This window comes from Naegleria gruberi (genome assembly GCF_000004985.1).
Source record: "Naegleria gruberi genomic scaffold NAEGRscaffold_45, whole genome shotgun sequence".
Taxonomy (NCBI): Eukaryota; Heterolobosea; class Eutetramitea; order Acrasida; family Naegleriidae; genus Naegleria; species Naegleria gruberi.
The window spans coordinates 165894-185673 of record NW_003163282.1 but is presented as its reverse complement, the minus strand read 5'-3'; the positions used below and the strand labels follow the sequence as shown (position 1 = coordinate 185673).

Sequence of the window (19780 nt, the reverse complement as noted above, 5' to 3'; positions counted from 1 at the left end):
ATAAAGAAATCATGATTCAACTCTGTTGGAAGGTTTTCAAAAGGTTAAAGGTTTTTCCATTGTACAAACAGTTAAATCTGACATTCTTACAGATAGAACTTTCACATTCACTGATCAGTTGAGAGACATGAATGGAAATACGATATCTGACATTTCATCACTTCAATGTGTCTACATTCTATCTGATAGAGTTATTTATGGAATTAAGGACATTAAGAATGGAACAATTATCACTCTTAAATGTTCAGAAACTATTCTAATTGAAAGGTATGACTTGTTGATTGTTGCCAAAGTTCTTACTCCTCCAACTCCAACTCCTCCAAGACCAGAACCAACTATCATCCAAAACCAAGTGATTCAGTCCATATATCCAGTGACCAAGGTCAAGATATAGCAATCACTATTCTTGCAATAGTGGTTTCAGTGCTGTGCATTTCTATGGTTGGACTTGTTACCATCTTAATAGCTCAAACAATTCGATACAACAAGCACTCTAATGAAGAAGAGACGAAAATGATAGAAATGAATGGTTATTACCAATATGCTTAGGCCCTCTCTCCAAAAAAAACATGCATATAATTAAATTCCTTCCTTGTGTTGCATCAATCTTGTCAATTCTTCATGTGAAACACTCCATCCATCATTGATTCAAGAATTCACATCCATTTAGAAATCAATTATAAAAAAAACACGAAAAAACTCAAAAAAAATGCTCAACAGTGTTTCCCTCGAATTTTATGAATGTTTGATTTGTTCCGAGATTGTGTTGGATAACAGAGAATGTAAATCGTGTCATAAATTGTTCTGTTATGATTGTATACATAAATGGCTTAAAGGACATAACAGTAAGTTTTGATCACATATAATAATAATTTAACGACATTAAAATTATTTATAATTAATTAATTATATAAAGATTGTCCACATTGTAGTGCATCCCCTGTTCAATGTAATGATAAGCAGGATTTTAGCAGTTTTATTCATAATTATCATGCGGAATTGATTGCAAATTCTTTAGAGGTTGAATGTCCTAATGGTGCTGATTGTGATTTGAAGAAAATTCCGAGAGGTGATTTGAAGAAGCATTTGGATCAGTTTTGTACAGGAAGAAAGTGTGCTTGTAAGATGGGGAAATTTGGTTGTGGATGGTTTGGATTATCAAAATTGATGGATGAACACTTGTCTCATGATTGCATATTTGCAAACCCTATGGTTGTTAAGGCATTGGAAGATTTGGAAACAAAAGTTAATTCTCTAACAAGTGAAAATCAAAAGCTTAAAGAAGAAAATGAAAAGATATCAAAACGAGTTAAGGAATTGGAAGAAGGTGGAAGTATTTTCGGAAGAAATGAACCAACTGCTCCAAGTAATGATAACAATAATTCAATGGTAAATCAATTCAATCAGAATGTGCCAGGTTATTCGACACCTTCCACTCCAATGCCAACTCCACAACCAATGACTCCAACAACATTTAACCAACAACCTCCTCCTCAAATGAATCAATCCATGTACGGATCATCAGTACAACCATTGAATCAATCCATGTACACAAGTTATAGTATGCCATATGCATCCACAAGCTTACAATCACCAACCTATGGTTCAGTTAATGTGAAGAGAGTGAGACTGGTTGTAACAACCTGTATTTGGAACCGTTTGCCTGGTATTCGTGGTGAAGCTTATCTTCCTCTCACAGATGGTTACGATAATACTTTTGAATTCAATGTGAATGAATTTAATAATGGAGAAATTTCAAATTATAGCCCACTTGTTTCCACTTCAGGAAATTGGACAAGTGGAGCCATGAAGCTTAATATTACTTGGACTCAATTGAATAGATCAATAATTATAGATGGTATGGCTGGATTTTGCGCTCCAGGTGCAACCAATTTACTATTGAACTTTGCTGTGAAATCCACTGGATTGGGAGGAAGAGGAAATATTGGTGATGGAGGAAAGATTCATTGTACAGTAATAGTAAATTAGTTTAATTTTTAATAACTTTATAGATCTTTCTCTGTCCAAGCTTTCACAATATATTTAAAATGTCTAGCAATACTTTTGCAGCTTTGCCTATAGGCCACAGAAGCAGGTTAATAATTAATGATAATTCGTTATCAACAATATTTCTGATGTAAATCAGTCAATTCATTCAATAGTCCCAGTTCCAAGCAAAGAGGAAACAGCCTCACCATCTTTAAGCGACACATCAACCAATGTAAATCTTTCCAATAACTGCTCTTTCAATTTTCTATCAATTGATTTCAAATTCATACAATGAAGCATTTCTAAATTATTCAAATATTTACAGTAAATTAATGATCTGACAGCTGGTTCGCTCAATAAGTTGGAATTCAAGTTCAATTGTGTTAGAGTGTTGAAATGAGGTGAGATACAAAGTCCTTTCTCAATACAATCATTACTGATCTGCGTTTGTGAAAGATCCAAAACCTCCAATTGAGTAAACTGACATTTCGTCAAGAGAATTTTAGCAAAATCATTAAACAAGTTATTTTCATCGAGAATGAGAACTTTCAAGTTGTTGAGCACATTCGTATTTGGAATTGTAAAGCTCAACAATGATTTTCCATCAATAATGTTCTTTCCTAAATTTAACATGGTCAACTTGGATAAATTATTTGATGTTAATAGGGAAACGAAACCATTATTTCCTATAATATTCTCTCTCACATTGAGAGATGTCAAATTTTTCATATTTTCACTTTTTACAATCTCAATCATTCCCAAATCTCCAATTTTGCATCCATTCATTGTTAATTCTTCCAAATTCGAAAGCCAAACACTATTCGAAATTAATGTAGCTCCACTAGCTCCTCCAATTACATTATTCTGCAAATCTAGAAATGTCAACAAGGATTTGCTTTGTAAGTGTGAAATTTCTTCCAAAATGGACGAATCTTGCAAATGAGTCAATGTTAATTTCCTGAGATTATTCAAATGTCCATTTACGAGGCACAATTCGAAACTTTTAATTCTTTCCTTTCTTCCTACAAATCTTATTTCATAATTCGAAACTGTTATAATTTCTTCATTCCATTTATTCCACTGTTTGCAAACTAAACGAAAGGTTCCAATCAACTCTCGAAAATCCAAGAATGAAAATATTACACCATAGAGCACATCATTAGAAATATCGGAAATTTTCGTTGGTTGACCTTTTTTATAGAGTTGTGAAATTTGTCCTCTTTGGCTGGTTGATTTTTGACCCATTTTTTAATTTATTTTATTCGAAACTTATTTTCTATGGAGCAAAGTATGATTGACCACCAAATTGAAAGAGACGAAACACAACTATTTGAAAAAGTTGTTTCTTAGTATCCAGATATTTCAGAACATAACTCAAAACTTAAAATTATTTGATTAGTGAACTAGGAACAACCTTAATATTCTGAACCGTATTTTCCTGAATGGTTAATTGTCAAGAGTTGTTCATTGTTCCACCTTACTCTTTACTACTAATATAATAATACTACCAATATCACAAATCAACAAATTATTTAGGATAATTACAAGTCTCCACAGTTCCTAGTAGCTACGTTACGAAAATCATTTTTAAAACTTGGATTTACATGACTATACTCAATAATTCAAAAAAACAAAAATGTCAACAACAAATATCTTCCTCATCAATCAAACGCATTTCTACAACAAAACTCTAGATGTTGCCAGTGCAAAAATCATCATGGATGTTCGTTCAAGAGCTGATTATGACACTTGTCATGTCAGAGCAAGTTATTCAACACCTGCTATTGAAGATGATTATCATCCTTCAATGAATACTGTAGGTCATGAGTTTTTATCTTCCAGTAAAACCAAGTTGACCAATTTGCTTCAGCATTCAGAAAGTTCAGATGAAATCTCTTTGGTTTTGAATGAATTATATAAGAATGTACCTGGATGGACCTTGAGAGGTATTGGTTATAAGAATGTACTTTTATATGGTGGCGAGGAAGTTACTGACTTGAAATTCAGTGATATTCATAACTCAGTTGAGAATGTTCAATTTGCTAATTGTGGAAATTTAATTGAATCACCTATTAGAATCAATGACAGTATTGAATTGAATGATATTGCAAAGTATCCTGTTTTACTACTTGCAGAATTGTTGAAAATGGAAGGATTAGTTGAAAATGTTTACATTCTGAGGAGTTTCCAATCCTAAATTCGAAAGTACAGTCATGTTGTTACTTTTAAAGATGTAATTGGTCATCAAGGTCTCTATCCAACTGAAATCATTGAGAATTTTCTATTTATTGGCAATAGAGAGAATGCAAACACTGATAAGGAACTCACCGACAACGGAATAACCTTCATTTTGAATGTTGCCGAAGAAGTTGATAATAATTTGGAAGAATTATTGGTCAACAATGAAAAAAAGTACAAGTATTTGAAACTTGGAACAGATGGTGGTGCAATTGACCATTCTGTTTCTCAATTATTGTTTGAAAAGGCAAATCAATTTTTGAGAAGTGCATTTGAGAAGAATGGTAAAGTTTTAATTAATTGTAATATGGGCATTTGTAGAAGTACCTCCTTTGCAATTAGCTATCTCATCAAGTTTCATAATCTTACACCTGAAGAAGCATTTAATCATATTAAGTGTCATAGAAGTGTTGTTTTATCTTACAAGTCAAAAGTCAATTGTTAAAATACTGTAATTGAAATGATAGCAGCAGAATCTGTCAATGTACTATATTATTTATATGTTTATATGAATTATCTATTATTAATAAAGTTTTATATTCTAAACCTCGTTGTTGAACATCAACGTGTTGTTGTGAATCACCATAATAGTGTCGCTAGAAACCATTCCACTATCAAAATATTGGGTTGATGAAATATTGTCTTTCCCTCTTACTTTGAACAAATAAGATTCGTACAGAATTCTTTCCTTCAGTTCGTACTGGGATTGTTGCCATTCCTTAAATACTTCCCTCTTTAGTAGATTACATAATATTGATAATATCCTTTCTAAACACCAAAACATTCAATATAGTGTAAAGTACTCAACTTTTCTATTTTCAAGTGGGATAGCTCTAAATCTGACTATCAGTGCAATATCTGATTGAAGCCAACCAATGTGTGCAATTAAGCACAACTCTGGACCCTACAAAAAATTGAGTTAATAGTAATGGCAACCCGTGGTGGGCTGGTTTCAGCTATTACACTGAAAAGAAAAGATACTACACTCGATCAAACCCAATTGGCCGAGAAAGATGTTTCATAGAAATGCAAAGTATCATTTAAGCGATATCATTGAATTGAAGCAATTAAAAATACTAGAAATTGGAGAAAATTTCATAAAGGAGATGAACAAGTTGAACTGATTTCCAACTGAGCAATTTTGATCAATTTATGAATTTCTTTAACCAAAATATTTTTTTTCGTGATGATCAATTTCAAAATCAATAAATGAACTTGCTCAATGCCTCTTCCTCCAATCACTCTCTCTTACTGACTCGAAAGACGACGTACCTCACAGTTCATACAGTCAAAGACTGTAGCGGGATTGTCGCCATATTCCTGGCAGGCTTCCCGTCTAATTATTAAGTGAAATAAATCATGACTTTAACGAAATGAACCGTTCAAAATTATCTTGAAATCATTGATTAATGGAATGTTGTTAATCAATGATTTGGTTGTCACTTTGGAATGCAATTTGACTCTTATTATGAAGGTTGTCAATGAAAGACAAAGTCCATCTGCAGATGATTCTGAAGCTAAAAAGTTGATTAATGCTTTCTAATCTCAATAGGAAGTCCTCCAATATATTAATTGATTTCAATAAAAAGTCTTCTTTTTGCCTCAAAATACAATAATTCGTTTGACAACATATTTCACGAAACTTAGCTTACTTCATTTAACTGAAAAGAAAAAATGAAAAAGACTACAGCACCACAGGTTCCCAAGTTGTCTCCAACCTCAGTATTGATGTGGCTCGACGATGCTTAACTTCTCAAATCAGACGGGATGAGGTGCATTCATCGTGATATGGCCGTAGCCATTCTCTTTCTTAAATTATGCCCTATAATTGTTAACCAAGTCGGCAGTAAGCATTTGATCTCATTTTCCTCAAGCAATTAACATTTTTAATTCAACAAGAAAGGGAGCAGATATTAGAAAGTAGTTCTTTTCATGAATTTACTCTTCATCAATTTCATTTCCTTCATAAGTAATACTTGTCACAAATGGATTATAAATCTTGATAAATTCATCAGTGTTAAATAAAATTTTCCAATCTTCACTACCTCCACCAATCCAGAATTGTTTATGTTCATCAACGATCTTCTTATCCAAAACTATTGGAATGTTAATATTTTCCTTTTCAGGTAAAGCAACAGGAGAAACTCCATTAAATTCATATCCTGTCAATTCAAAAGCTTTTGGAGCATCAGTCAAACTAAAAACAAATTGTTTCTTTCCCAATTTACCTTGATTCAATTCTCTGACATATTTAGTCAACTTTTTAGAATTGAATTTGGCTGAATATTGCACAATCACACAATAATATTTGGAATTTGTTCTAACAGAGCAATCACTCAACACACATTTGGAATTTTCCAATATCAAACTCTTACACAATTGATGCATACTAGCTGTTTGTAACAAATCCCGTCTGGCTTCGAGAGGTCTAGAATAGTAATCCTTTGGGACTTGAGAGAAATTGGCAAATTTAAAGCCTAATTTTTGTACTTGTTTCTTGACGATCTTTATCAATTCGGTATCGTTCGGTTCCTCTCTATCAAAATTACTTTCATGAATGATTGCATTAGGATTTTCAATGATTGTTGATGCCAATGCCGATGATGAGGATTCACTTGTTGTTATTGTTGTGGATGACGATGATAACGAAGTTGTTACTTGTTCAGATTTCTTCTTGGAAATTCCGTTCAATTGTTGTTGCAATTGGTTTAATGAATTTTCAATATTGCCAAAACGTTTAGCAAGTTCTTCCAATCTATTTTCCATTTTTTTATTAAAAAATCTTGAAGTGGTGTTGTTATGTAATGGATCTTTTATTGAATGCATTCTGTAAAGATCTTTAATAATAACATAAACATGCAGAAACAGTCGACAAGAATGAGAATTGAAAGAATTTAATTTTTTAATAGATTAATTTCGCAAAGTCATCCAATAATGGATAATGCAAGAGAATAGAGTTTTCCAATTTCCAATAAGAAAATCCAATTTAGAGTTTTCATCCGTGTATGTTTCATCAATAAATAATCAAGTCCACTCCTCTTCTTACAATTATCTTATTAGACTTCCTTTCCTCATTTATAATGTATAAAACAAAAACTATGGAGCCATCTTTGCGCCTAAAAATTAAACATTAGAAAAAACCATTCAACATTATTCAACTTACCAGATGCCACAACAATACCAACAATGATAGCAAAAATACCTAAAGCAGAAGCGAAAATTTCGACAACCAAAATCTTGACGAACAATGATGGTTCAGCAGCATCAGCAATAGCACAACCACTACCAACAATACCAACACAAGCACCACAGGCCATGTTACCTAAACCAACAGTGAGACCAGCAGCAAACAAGGAATAACATGAACCAACAAGAATTGGCCAAGGAGTAACCTTTGAGGAATCCTTATCATCCATGAACCATTTGGTTTGTGTTGAAAGGACAATAGCCATAATAATACCGTAGATAGCAACAGCTTCACAGAAAATAATACTGATGAGGTTCTTAGTCTTGATACGAGGGGCTCTAACACAGGCACCCATAATAGAAGCACCAGCAATAGTGATACCCCAACCAGCACCAATAACAGAAAGACCAATAACACATCCAGTACCAACAGCAGAGAAAATATATGGATCAATAGCAGCGAAAATGTATGCCCATTGTTCACCGTCAAAAGCAACGGTACCACCGAAGAGTGGTAAAACAAGAACTAATAAAAGAGTAACTCCAACAATACCAAGAATAATTGAGAGAAGAGTTGGCATTGCATCATCACCAGGTTCTCTGATGCGCTCCAAAGCTTGTGGGAGCAAAGCGTCGGTAGATTCCATTTTTTTTTAGACTTAAATTTTTATTTTATTTTTATTTTTAAAATATAATTGGAAAACTTCCCATAGGAACGGAGAGAATTTTCATCTCCGAAGATTGGAAAGTATCAAGGGTTTCTTTTTAGTTTCAAGTATTTTATTGTAGTACATTGGAGAAAGAGAATTATTTTCATATTTAATAAATATTAATAGTTTTCAATAATTATTCTTTAATAGTTTACAAAAAAAAATGATTCAACATCAAATAGTATTTGGGAATGCATTTCGGAAGGTTATTCAAGGTAGTTTTTCCATCATGATTATCAATAGGAAACAAATTAATGATGGTCATCATTATTTTAGTAAATTTTCAAGCCTTCTTCAATTTAAAAATATTAAAACATTTAAATTAAGAATGATGATGAATAATATCAAATTATCAAATTCATCAGAACAATTAAATCAAAAGATAATTTCATCTGTATTAATTAATTTCGATCAATACACGGAAAGAAATCAATTTTTGCAAAGATTTAAATATTTAATAATTATAATGTTTTTAATTTATTGTTCCACCATCAAGAAAGAGTTGAGAGAAGATTTGTTTCTTGGAGAATTGTTTGGGAATGAATTGAACTTCTTATGGGGAAAGAAGGAATCATCAGCAAGTAATAGCACTGATAATTCTTCATCATCCAATAATAATAATTTACCAAATTCTAACAATAATCAAGAAGGAACAACACAGATTCAAAACAGTGAAAGACAACCAATGAATAAGCAGCAACCAAAGGGAAAGATGAAAATTGTCAAGGTCAAACCAGATGGTAATTGTTTATTTAGGGCAATATCTATGGGTCTGTATGGAACTGAATCGAAACACATGGATGTGAGATATATGGCAGTGGATTGGATGAGAAAGAATTTGGACACTAAAATTGAGGGGTTACCTTTCAGACATTCACTTTTTATGGAGAATGGTGATACGAATATTAATGCAGATGTGGAGAGACACTTGAGAAGAATGTTAATGTCTGGTATTTGGGGTGATTTTAGTTGTATTGTTGCACTTTCTCAATGTTTAGAACCTCAGACAAACTTTAAAGTAGCCGTATTGAGTCATCATGCCTTTGGTACCAAGAGAGGGCAACAACGAATCGAATCAATAGTGGGTATGTTTTATTCTAGAAGATTTCATAATTTACACACGATTTCAGATGTGAAAAAGAATGATAATCCAAACGCTAGAGTTATTTGGTTGTCTTTTAATCAAATTAATAACCATTATGATTTTGTTACCATGTCATAACATGGGATATATTTATCTAATTGAGGGAATTTAAAAACTTTTGAATCCAAATGCCAACATATTTAAATTCAATTTCTCTTGCAATTTTTACAGATTGTGGATCATTTGGATTTGACCATCTTATATCCAAATGGTGACCTCCTTGTTCAATGAAGATTGGAATTATGGATGGAGATGTTTTCATTCCCTTTTCAACACTTCCAGCTCTCACTGCATCATACTGACCGTTTGAGAATATTATATTGGAATGTTCTGTCAATGCTCTTTTCCCTCCAAAATAGGTTGCCAACCAATACGGTTGTGGATTGAATTTGTACTTGCTCATACAGGCCTTCATTTGGACTTTCAAATTGTAAGGATTGGAGAAGAACATGTCTGTGCTAGGATAAAAACCTGATGGAATGATCATTTCATTACAAAGCTGAAGAGACCAGGAGTTCCATTGTAATCCTCCACCCAAATTGCTAGTATTGAAACAAGATTTGTCGCCAGTGTAGTTTTGGAAAAGATTGACACCATCAAATAGAATTGTAAAATACAAATCTTCACTCTCTAAATTTGGAGAGGTGGCCAAATGCTTAGCTATTGAAGTACATAATCCATTCACTGGCCAAGCAGGCAAATTGTTAAAAAAGTTGGTTGGATAGGGATAGTTGGCTTGAGCCAATACTTCAAATGAAAATGCAATGTAAGAAGCCAACACTTTGACCTCCAAATTTGATTTCATTTCATTACAGAGTCTGAATTTTCTTGAGAGCATTTGTAGTTGCTCTTTAGATGTTGTACTTTCAAAGTATTTAGACAAGAATTCAAATCCTTTTTTAACTGCACTGTCACAAGTCATTTTAGGATAAATTTGAAAGTTTGTTAAATTTCTGTAAGCCTCAGTTGCAATTTGAGCAGCAAGATATGGAGGAGTGATGCCATTGAAGAATAGAATAGGAGCACTGGCTGCTATTGAGCCATCAATCAAGTGTGGAAATTTAAATCTCATCCTAATTGCAATATTATAATTATTTGTGATGACATTAATAGGTAACTTACCAAGCAGCTAAATCTCCACCATAAGAACCTCCAACAAGAATCTTTACAGCTTTAGCTTGAAAATAATTAAGATTACTTACTATTGGATTCTTTCTCTTTTCGTCCAATCCAAAGTTTTCAGTGAAAAACACAGCCAAATCATGAGTTGCTTGCTCAATGGTGAGATACCTTTGAGGATCTTGATTTGGTGGAATGGTCTTTCCATAAAAACGATGTTCAATAAATATTACAAGAGCTCCATAATATTTGGCCAACTCAAACACAAGCCCTGTATTTTCGTAAAACTCTTCCAAAGCACCTTCATTTCCTGGATATGCAATGATTGGAATGAAAGGATCAATCTGTATTAAGTTGTTATCATCTACAATTACGGAGGAACGAGTAGAATGCTTTACATAGAGGTCGCAAACAAAATAACGTTGGGGAAAGGTTGCAATGTTGGTAAAATCAAAGTGATCTAATCGTTGTGTGAAAAATCCAGTTTGATAGGGAGGAATATCTTGTGAGATGCATTGTGATGAAATTAAAAGAAAGCAGAATAAAACAACAAGCACAGAGAGCAGATTGACCATTTTTTTCTTTTGAAATTTGATGATCGTATTTGTTGTTATCGCACATAATCCAAAAGTTGTCCTAAAGCAGTATTTTATTCTAGAATTGAAGAAGTGATAGAATTACAAAGAAAATGCCAAGAACCAAACTATATTCCACTCTTACAGAACTATTGACGTTTCTTGAGGATTTTGATGGGGTTGGTACAATTGTAGACGAGCTAGATGGATTAGTAGATCCACCTTTAGATGAGGTATCTTGTGGTTGTGGAGCTTCATATCTCAACATGGTCACAGACACACTTGATTCTTGGTTGACTCCACTATAGGCAAAAATAGAACTAGAGCAATATGAAGATGGCCATGTAAATAAATAACTTTGTCCATTAGAGAGCGCACCTGTATCAATATTTGACTTGTTTTGACATTGCATATTCAAGAGCAATCTGAATTGACCACCACCTGTTGTCTTGGCAGTAACATTATATAATACTCCACTTGTTGGGGATCCCCAGGAAACCTTAGCAAATCCGTTTGCACTGTAAGTTCTGAAGGTTGTCCTAGAAGTTCTATTAGCAAACACTACAGCTTGTTTCCATGTATCATAACTTCCTCCTGATGGTCCACTTTCTAAACCCCATGGACCTCTCATTGATAAAACATTTTGATTTTGTGTAAATGTGACTTGTTGATCATTTCCATTAAGCCAACCAGAGCATGAAACCATTGGACGAAGAGCTGCACGAATAACTTGCAATTCACTGGCTGCTACATTATTCCAACCACCTGGATGGAGTGTATAATTGGATCCCATTTCAACATAGATAAAATATGGTGTTCCATAATTTCTATCAGTGACATAAGCTCCATAAGTTTTCAAAGTTTCAGCAATCTTTTTCAATTTTGGAGTAGATATCAATTTAGATACATTGAATGAAGATGGCAAAAATAGACGACTGCCTTCTGGAATATTACCATAGTTAGTGGTTGCAGCATCACTATCGGCAGCTGTGGCTGGAAAGACATAAGTAGGATTGTTGTCCAAACCATTATTGGTCATGGACATGGTTAAAGCATGTCTATACATGGTATCACCATCATTTACTTCATGAGTACGAATCAATCCTGCAGAGGAGGCAATACCAACTGCTCTAGCTCCAGAATAAAAAGTAGCAGGAGTTGACCAACCAGGTCCATCCAATGCAGACCATCCATAAAGAGTTGCACGCCATGTACCATTCACCTTCTTCAATTGCCAGAAAGAGTGAATTCTATTATCAATTGGATCATAAATTTCACAATGGCCATCACCACCTGATGCAGGAATAGTATTTCCTGGCCATCTTGGAATTACAAGACTTGGTACTTTGGCGAAAGCTTCAGAAAGATTAATTCCAACCGAATCAGAAGGACCATAAACTGTCACTGATGGATCAGAGGCTGATGCAATATAGACACCTGTTGAGAAACTTCCTTCACCAATTGCTGGGTAATATTTTACTTCAGATTCTGGTATGGTGACATTTTCAGCAAGGACAGGATTGACCGGACGACTATTCCACAGAGAATCAGCAGAAAATGGACGATAGACGGTAGCGCATGGATAAGGTGCTGCGCATGCGTTGTTGATAACAAATGCTGTTTGGCATGTGGTGTTTAGTTCAATAATAATGTAACTGCTACTAACCAATCAACGAGATGACAAGAAGAAACACAGTTGAGTGTTGCATTTTTGTTTTGTGTGATGATTTGTGAGTTTGTTGTACCTCTTTGTTATGATTTTAAGAGATCTCCAGTACAGAGTGAATGTTACTGCTTATTCGTCCGACTTCACTTATTATTCCTTCCATCTCGCGCTTATCGTGCCCATTCGTTAGAATGGTTAGTGGTTGTTTTTATTCGAAGGTGTTGGCCACTTTAAAAAACGTATCACTATCAACCTCTTTGAAACAATTGCAAACAAAATCAAAATTGTTGGTTGTGGATTGTTTTTTGAGCTTTTGTTGAAGAGAAACAAGGAAAATCTTTACAAAATTTAACTCGGTGATGAAACTTTGACCAATTGTTTTTTCTGTTCCTTCCGTTTTGAAATTTAGAGGGAGAAGGTCACATATCTTATCAACAAGGAGTGAAATCTTTTTGTGTACGGAATCGAATATCGTAGAGGAGTTGAATCTAAGGGTGACATAATCTCTTGCCATTTCAATGAGTTGAGGATTATTGAGAGAAGTACGTAAAAGCTCAATGGTAACTCTCTCTGCAGCATTTTCAGAGCTATTGCTCAAAATATTGAATTGAGGTAGGATATACTTTAATATAGCATAAATATTTGCGATATAATTGAATGACACTTACTGAAAGAATGCATGATTTTTCAATAATTAATATTTCTTTGGTTTCCAATGGGTTAATTTGCTTAGCATAGTTAGTAATGTGAGTCAGTGAGGTAAGTCCATTATGTTTTAATCTCTTCGTTGAGTAGAGCTCTTCAGAAAAATCGACCATTACCTCTTTCTTCGTATCTTGAATTGAAAAGAGGTTAATTTGTTGAATAATAAATGTTTTCCTTTCCAATATTACTTCAAATGTATACGTAAAATCTACATTATTTGGAGTTTCATAGCCTAGTTCCTTAAATTTCTTCCATATAATTTCACAACTAGGTTTTTCATTGTGTAACATTTTCCAATTGTGAGTAAAAATGTCATAGTATATGTGTACCATGAGATTTTCTATATTTGCACTGGCTTCAATATTCCAAATGGTACAACCATTTTTAATATCTAGTACCTTTGGTTGATAACGATTTCCAACAGGAATAGCTTTCTTATGAGGGAGGCAGATGAGTTCCGTGACATTATTGAATTTACCGAGTATGCAACCATTAAACAACTTCAGGGTAAAATCTGAATATAGAGGAGTTTCATCTGTTCCTCTAAAATATAGATATTCCACATTGTTTTCATTTTTGTGTGTAATATCCAGTGAAAAATAGCTTTCCAATTCATCTGAGATGGATTGGAAGTCATTATTCATTCTAGTGACATAAACATGAATACTGTTTGGAAGTTTTTCAATTTCTTTCACAATTGGTGGTAGCATTACTAGTTCATTTAGTTCCTCTTTCATTTTTTGATATCTCGCATAGTAAATTGAATCAAAATAATTCCAATCAGTTTCCTCTTTTCCCATTATTTCATAATACAAATCGTTGGACTGAGAAAAGTCAACAATTCTTCTGAATTTCACTATTTGAATAGCAAATAATAAATCTCTAAAAGTATGAACAATATACTTCTTTGGTCTGTATGTGTTAGATGAGCTCCAATATTTCTTAGCAAGCCTATAATGACTACTTGCTTCAGCAATGGCACTCAGAGCTATCTTTCTGAAATATAACTTGAAACAAGTGTGCAGTTCAGGAAAATCCAAACTTGGAACAAATTTTTCACTTGCACTGTAGCACATGATGGATTGAATCCAGTTCGATTCTAGCCTTTTTTTGAATGAGCTGTAATTGTAAAGATTTACATTCAGCTCAGTTCCACAAGAGGTTTCCAATAGTAAACACTGAAATTCTCTTCCCATACCAGATTTGCCCTCTTTTGACCATTCAGAAGCCTCATTATTTAGTTTACTTTCCAATGAAGGTCTATTATTTTCATTCTCTGAAAAAACAACCCACGAATCTTTAAACTTATTATGAAATCTCAAATTTTCCTCACGACTATAATTCTCGTTCAAACTTTGATAAAAATCATCGGAAATTACCATGAAAAAATCATAATCAGAATCATCCCTATGAGTTCCATATACTCTCGATCCAATTTAATAAATATTACAAGATAAATCCTTTTCAAAATTCAAGGCAATTAATATTTGTTCTCTGATAGGTTGAAAACAAGCCTCCGAATCCACATTCTTCTCCATCTATCTACTATTCTATCCACATAAAAGAACAACAAATAATTTCATAAGCAAGAACTTCTTTCCCAAAAAAGAGATGAATCAAAGTTGTGCAACAGTATATGAGGAAGTATTAATCGGATTTTTTTAATTAATAAAAATAATTTTTTAAAAATTGCAAAATCTAATTTTAAAAAATACAACCACACTACGACAGCAGGAATATAACGTAGTCGCAGCAGCACACAACTTTTTTGTTTCCACAATAAGTACTGAGGAGTAACAATTCAAGTTTTGAGGACTGTGTATACTTTCGTTTCAAAGCAGCAGCAACAACTCGGCAACAATTTTTATTAAGAATATATAACAACAGGTAGACTCCATCAAGATTCTCCATCAAGTCAGCAACACTACATCATATAGTAAAATACACATCAAATGGTATGAAATCATCAACATCATCAAATTTCTAATTTAAATCACATTTAAACAACATCATATTTATATTTATAACTGTATGGTTCATGTTCAATTATCAACAATTTTGAAAAACCTCCAACATGTAAAACCGTTATTATCAACAGACACCCGAATCACCACAACGTAAAAACAACAACAATACCAACAACCAAACAGATTCTAATCCTCAACATGCACACCACGGTGAACATCAAGATAATTATCATGACCTTCAAGAGGATGAGGATGAAGAAAATGAATACAAGAATAGTTTAACCGATAACTCTAGAGTATTATTTGTATTTAACTTGACTGTAGATACAAGAGAGGAGGATATTACTAAGGAATTTTCATTATTCGGTAAGGTTGAATCTGTAAAAATAGTTATGGACAGAAAGAAACTTATTAATAGAGGTTTCTGTTTTGTTACCATGGCCAGTGTTGAGGATGCAACAAGACTTAAGGAAGCCAAAATTGTTGTGAAAGGTCAAGCTCTTCATATTGAAAAAGCTGCCAGAACAGAAGGACACAACTCAACACCTGGACAAGGTTATCAAGGAAAAAGAACACCTAGGGAGCGTTTAATGCCAAAATCAATGCGTGATAAGGACCATCCACGTGGTTCTAGAGGTGGTAGTGGAAGAGACAATGGTCGTGGAAGTGGTGGTGGTGGAAGAGGTGGAGGTAAGCCACCATTCAGACAAAGAGGAGGTGGTCATACACCAAAAGGAGGTAGATTACCACCTGGTTCTTATCTTCCTCCTCAATCAGGTCAACCACCATATGACTATTATAACTATGGATATTATGGATATCCACCTTATGGCCAATTTCCACCTCCACCAGGTACTCCTCCATCAATGAGTGGTGAAGAACACACTCGTGGAGCCAGTGGTGCCTCAACTGCAAGCTCAACAAGTGGAGGTAAGGATGCTAGACCATTCTCTGGCCCACCTTACTCTGGCTATACAGGATATCCACCTTATTCAGGTTATCCACCTGGAGCTTACTATCCACCTGGAGCCTATGGATATTATCCACCTTATGGACCTAATGGAAGTTATGATTATCCTCCATATACTCCTCCTCCTGGAACTGGAAGAGAACCATCATCACCTCCACCAGGTTCCTCTTCAAGACCAACTTCTAACAGAATTTCACCATCTCGAAATCACCCAAGATACTTTTCCTCTGCAGGTTCTTCTAACTATAGATATAATCCTTATCCAAGTGTAAGTGAAGGAGGATCTGGACCAGTTGTACCTTCTGGACCACCATTACGTCCACCATCACCAGGTGCTTCTGGCGACTATGAATCATCTTCAAACTATGGAGTCTATGGCACTGAAAATCAACCATGGATCAATAAATAAAGACTCTACTGACTCTAATGCGCAATAATGGCAATAAATGTCTCGCTGTATTTTGATTGTCTTTACTGTGTTTTAAAAATTGAGTGAAAACCATTCGCTGGGTGGTACTGCTGTAATAAGTTTAAGAAATTGCCACCGCCCTCTCTACTTATTTTTCAGCCTTAATAATTGAAAACACATTCAAATGTCCTTTCTATGTGATTGCTTTGGATTTGGAGGCAATAAGAAGGGCAACTCATCATCATTAGCCTCCAATCCACCACCCTCCGTAACACTCACTCATCAACACAATAGAAATTCTGCCTTTTCCCAACTTTCCGATGATAAGAGCAAACCTCTTCTTTTCCATGAACATCATCGTTCTATTATTCCCCAACATCAAAACAATAGAAACTCTATTAAATCTACCAACATTCAAAATACCACTTCTACCCTTGATAATAATAACATAAATAACAATATTGACCCAACAACCTCTTTATCCTATGAACCTCCAACAATACCAAGTATTCATATTGATAATACTCATTTGAAGGCTATGAAGGCACTGCCAACACCACCAGGACACTATCATCAACATCTTCCATCAGTGGAATCTACAAAGGAATCGAGGGATGCTCATATTCAACAACAAGAACAAATATGCAACTTTCAAAAAGGTTTTAATAATAAGGAGAGCGAAGTTTCTTCCCACTCAGAGATCAATGTTTTGATTGAGGAATATCAACATAATCAGGGGTCTACTAATGAAGACTCTTATGAACAGTTAAGCTCACCTTCTACAACTTCACAAACGACTGATGAAGTTCTTCCTTCTCCTCAAATACCAACTCGACCAATTCCCATTATTCCAGATCCAATTCCACTTATTGTTATTGATCACGTTGATCCTCCTTCAGAAAAGAGCAATAAGAAAGAAGAGCCATTTCAGATTCCATTTCCACAATTTCAAATTCTTCCCAACTCGTTGGTAACTGAAGGTTATTCCACTTCTCATATGAATACTCCACAAAATATTAATCCAATGTTGTTAAGTGCAAGTCAATTAGAAGTTGTTTCTAATGTCGATTATGAAATGTATTCACAGGATGAATTTAGTGAATATGATGATCAGTCAGCTGGGGTTCTAGATATGAGTAATTTGGAGCCTCAAGATGAAGATGATACAGGATTATCTTCAAGAACTGTGAGTCCTCCAGAGTGGAATCTTGATCAGATAGATGATTTCGACGAAGAAGAATTCTACATGGATGAAGAATATGCCATCATTGATAAATTGGATAGTTCAATATTCGAAATTGAGGAAAAGAATAACTTGGAAATTGATTATAAGAGAATCAGATTGATAAAGGAATTGAAAAAGACAGAAATTAATTATCTGAAAACACTATCCACTTTTCAAATTTACTATATTAATCCACTGAAGGAAATGAAACAAAGTATTGTCCCTAAGGACTTTCTTCAAAAAGCCATCGGTGAAATGGGTATAATTTATAGAGTCAATAAGATGTTCTATGACAAGTTAGATCACATTATTGACATTCCAGAAACTGATGAAGACAGTGTACTTTACGAGTATTGTAAAAATAGAACAAATAATAATATGGAAATTGAGCTAGCAAAAGAAATTTCCAAGTTTGGCCATACATTGAAACTCTACATTGGTTACATTACAAAATATAAGAGTTCAATAGAACAATTAAATATCGAGAAGAAGAAGAACAAAAAGTTTGAAAGATACTTACAAGAAGCATTTCTTAATATTGCAAAGGATGGATTGATTCCTTCACCTCCAAGTTCTTACTTGATTGCTCCAATTCAAAGAATTCCAAGATATCAATTACTACTTTCAGAAATTGTTAAATGCTCCAAACATTTACCAGAAGTTCATGAATTATTGGCTAAGGCAACTGGAGGAGTTGTAAGTGTTGCCGAGTATTGCAATGAGAAGGAGAGAGAAATTCAGAATATGACCAAGATGCACATCTTATCAAAGAAGTTGAGAAATAAGATGATTATTCATCCTTCAAGAAAGTTCCTTTCTGAGGCTCTTTTTGATTTTAAAAAGAAGGGAAGAAGTGGAACTGTAACTTTGTATCTATTTTCTGATATTCTTTTGGTTGTTGAGAGGGGAATTGTTCAGAAGTCTAAAATGATTCCATTCAATGCTGAGAATTTACTCAAATTTGAAGATCATGGAATATACAAATTTTTAAAGCAGGGTGAAAATAAGATTTACACACTCACTCCTAAGAATGGTGATAAGGCACAAAAGGAATTCTTTGAGGCATTCTCAAATATGTTAACTAACATGTTAAATAGTGCTACTACCCCTACTACTAGTGAAGTAAAATAATTTATTCTTTCTGTACATGTTTCTTTGGATTGTAAACTTCCCACTTGGAGTATGGAAGCTCGTTTTTGTGCTTTTCATAAAATCTTCTATCTACAATTTTGGAGGCGTGCGCTTCTTGTTTTTCTACAGTGGCATCACTGACAGCTCTAATGTCATCGTGAACGTCAAATCTGAACATGACACCTGTTTTACCCTTAGTATTATTTGCAATTAAATCATAGAATGAATAGTGGTGGGGAATGATCAAATCTTCCTTAATGTACAATAAATCCGAAACTGAAATTCTCTTCAATTCTTTCCAATCTTGTTGGACCTTGTATAAAAATCCTTCAACTGTTATACCCTTCTTGACCGTTATAGATCGTCTGTGACCACGACCATCCCAGTAACTGTATGTAATTTCAATATCCTCGTTTTTAATCTTGTCTTGCTCATCAAGCCATTCCTTTCTTAATTTTTCAATTTGTGATTGTTCATCCAATTCTCTTTGTTTATCAGGTAAAAAGCTAGTATCTACTTCAGGATTTTTCTTTATCTTTTTCTTTTCTGATTCCACACTTTCTTCCTCCAATTCATCTTGGAAGGACAGGACGTGAACCAACTTTTTCTGCTTCTTTTTTTCCTTTTGTTTCAATTGTCTTTCCTTTTCTCTTTCCAACTCCAATCTCTTCCTAGTAAAATCCTCCAATGTGACCAAACCAACAGTATGTTCAACAAGATTTTGTTCACTATTATTCGTCTTTTCC

At 34.0% G+C, this 19780-nt stretch overlaps 10 protein-coding genes across 10 annotated transcripts; 5 read left to right on the top strand and 5 right to left on the bottom strand.

Annotated features, from left to right (window-relative positions):
* Window positions 1–709: 709 nt before the first annotated feature.
* NAEGRDRAFT_71243 (uncharacterized protein) lies at window positions 710–1989 on the top strand (the record flags this gene model as incomplete). The annotated part of the gene is made up of 2 exons (XM_002673656.1): window positions 710–845; window positions 917–1989. The coding sequence occupies 2 exons, from the start codon at window positions 710–712 to the stop codon at window positions 1987–1989; spliced, it is 1209 nt and encodes a 402-aa protein (XP_002673702.1).
* A 162-nt stretch (window positions 1990–2151) lies between these two features.
* Window positions 2152–3234, bottom strand: NAEGRDRAFT_71242 (uncharacterized protein; the record flags this gene model as incomplete). Its single annotated transcript, XM_002673577.1, has 1 exon — window positions 2152–3234. The coding sequence occupies one exon, from the start codon at window positions 3232–3234 to the stop codon at window positions 2152–2154; it is 1083 nt and encodes a 360-aa protein (XP_002673623.1).
* A 391-nt stretch (window positions 3235–3625) lies between these two features.
* NAEGRDRAFT_71241 (uncharacterized protein) lies at window positions 3626–4672 on the top strand (the record flags this gene model as incomplete). Its single annotated transcript, XM_002673655.1, has 2 exons — window positions 3626–4156; window positions 4196–4672. The coding sequence occupies 2 exons, from the start codon at window positions 3626–3628 to the stop codon at window positions 4670–4672; spliced, it is 1008 nt and encodes a 335-aa protein (XP_002673701.1).
* Window positions 4673–6165: 1493 nt separating this feature from the next.
* Window positions 6166–6993, bottom strand: NAEGRDRAFT_71240 (uncharacterized protein; the record flags this gene model as incomplete). Its single annotated transcript, XM_002673576.1, has 1 exon — window positions 6166–6993. One exon carries the CDS (start codon window positions 6991–6993, stop codon window positions 6166–6168), a length of 828 nt encoding a protein of 275 aa, XP_002673622.1.
* Window positions 6994–7343: 350 nt separating this feature from the next.
* Window positions 7344–8060, bottom strand: NAEGRDRAFT_80877 (uncharacterized protein; the record flags this gene model as incomplete). The annotated part of the gene is made up of 1 exon (XM_002673575.1): window positions 7344–8060. One exon carries the CDS (start codon window positions 8058–8060, stop codon window positions 7344–7346), a length of 717 nt encoding a protein of 238 aa, XP_002673621.1.
* Window positions 8061–8589: 529 nt separating this feature from the next.
* NAEGRDRAFT_71238 (uncharacterized protein) lies at window positions 8590–9086 on the top strand (the record flags this gene model as incomplete). The annotated part of the gene is made up of 2 exons (XM_002673654.1): window positions 8590–8981; window positions 9038–9086. The coding sequence occupies 2 exons, from the start codon at window positions 8590–8592 to the stop codon at window positions 9084–9086; spliced, it is 441 nt and encodes a 146-aa protein (XP_002673700.1).
* Window positions 9087–9361: 275 nt separating this feature from the next.
* On the bottom strand, window positions 9362–10961 carry NAEGRDRAFT_71237 (uncharacterized protein; the record flags this gene model as incomplete). Its single annotated transcript, XM_002673574.1, has 3 exons — window positions 9362–10340; window positions 10390–10430; window positions 10470–10961. 3 exons carry the CDS (start codon window positions 10959–10961, stop codon window positions 9362–9364), a joined length of 1512 nt encoding a protein of 503 aa, XP_002673620.1.
* Window positions 10962–11040: 79 nt separating this feature from the next.
* NAEGRDRAFT_71236 (uncharacterized protein) lies at window positions 11041–14408 on the bottom strand (the record flags this gene model as incomplete). The annotated part of the gene is made up of 3 exons (XM_002673573.1): window positions 11041–12578; window positions 13051–13249; window positions 13296–14408. 3 exons carry the CDS (start codon window positions 14406–14408, stop codon window positions 11041–11043), a joined length of 2850 nt encoding a protein of 949 aa, XP_002673619.1.
* A 1064-nt stretch (window positions 14409–15472) lies between these two features.
* NAEGRDRAFT_58942 (uncharacterized protein) lies at window positions 15473–16696 on the top strand. Its single transcript, XM_002673653.1, has one exon. It carries the CDS (start codon window positions 15692–15694, stop codon window positions 16676–16678), a length of 987 nt encoding a protein of 328 aa, XP_002673699.1. The 5' UTR covers window positions 15473–15691; the 3' UTR covers window positions 16679–16696.
* A 520-nt stretch (window positions 16697–17216) lies between these two features.
* On the top strand, window positions 17217–19034 carry NAEGRDRAFT_51464 (RhoGEF domain-containing protein; the record flags this gene model as incomplete). The annotated part of the gene is made up of 1 exon (XM_002673652.1): window positions 17217–19034. The coding sequence occupies one exon, from the start codon at window positions 17217–17219 to the stop codon at window positions 19032–19034; it is 1818 nt and encodes a 605-aa protein (XP_002673698.1).
* Between the last annotated feature and the right edge of the window lie 746 nt (window positions 19035–19780).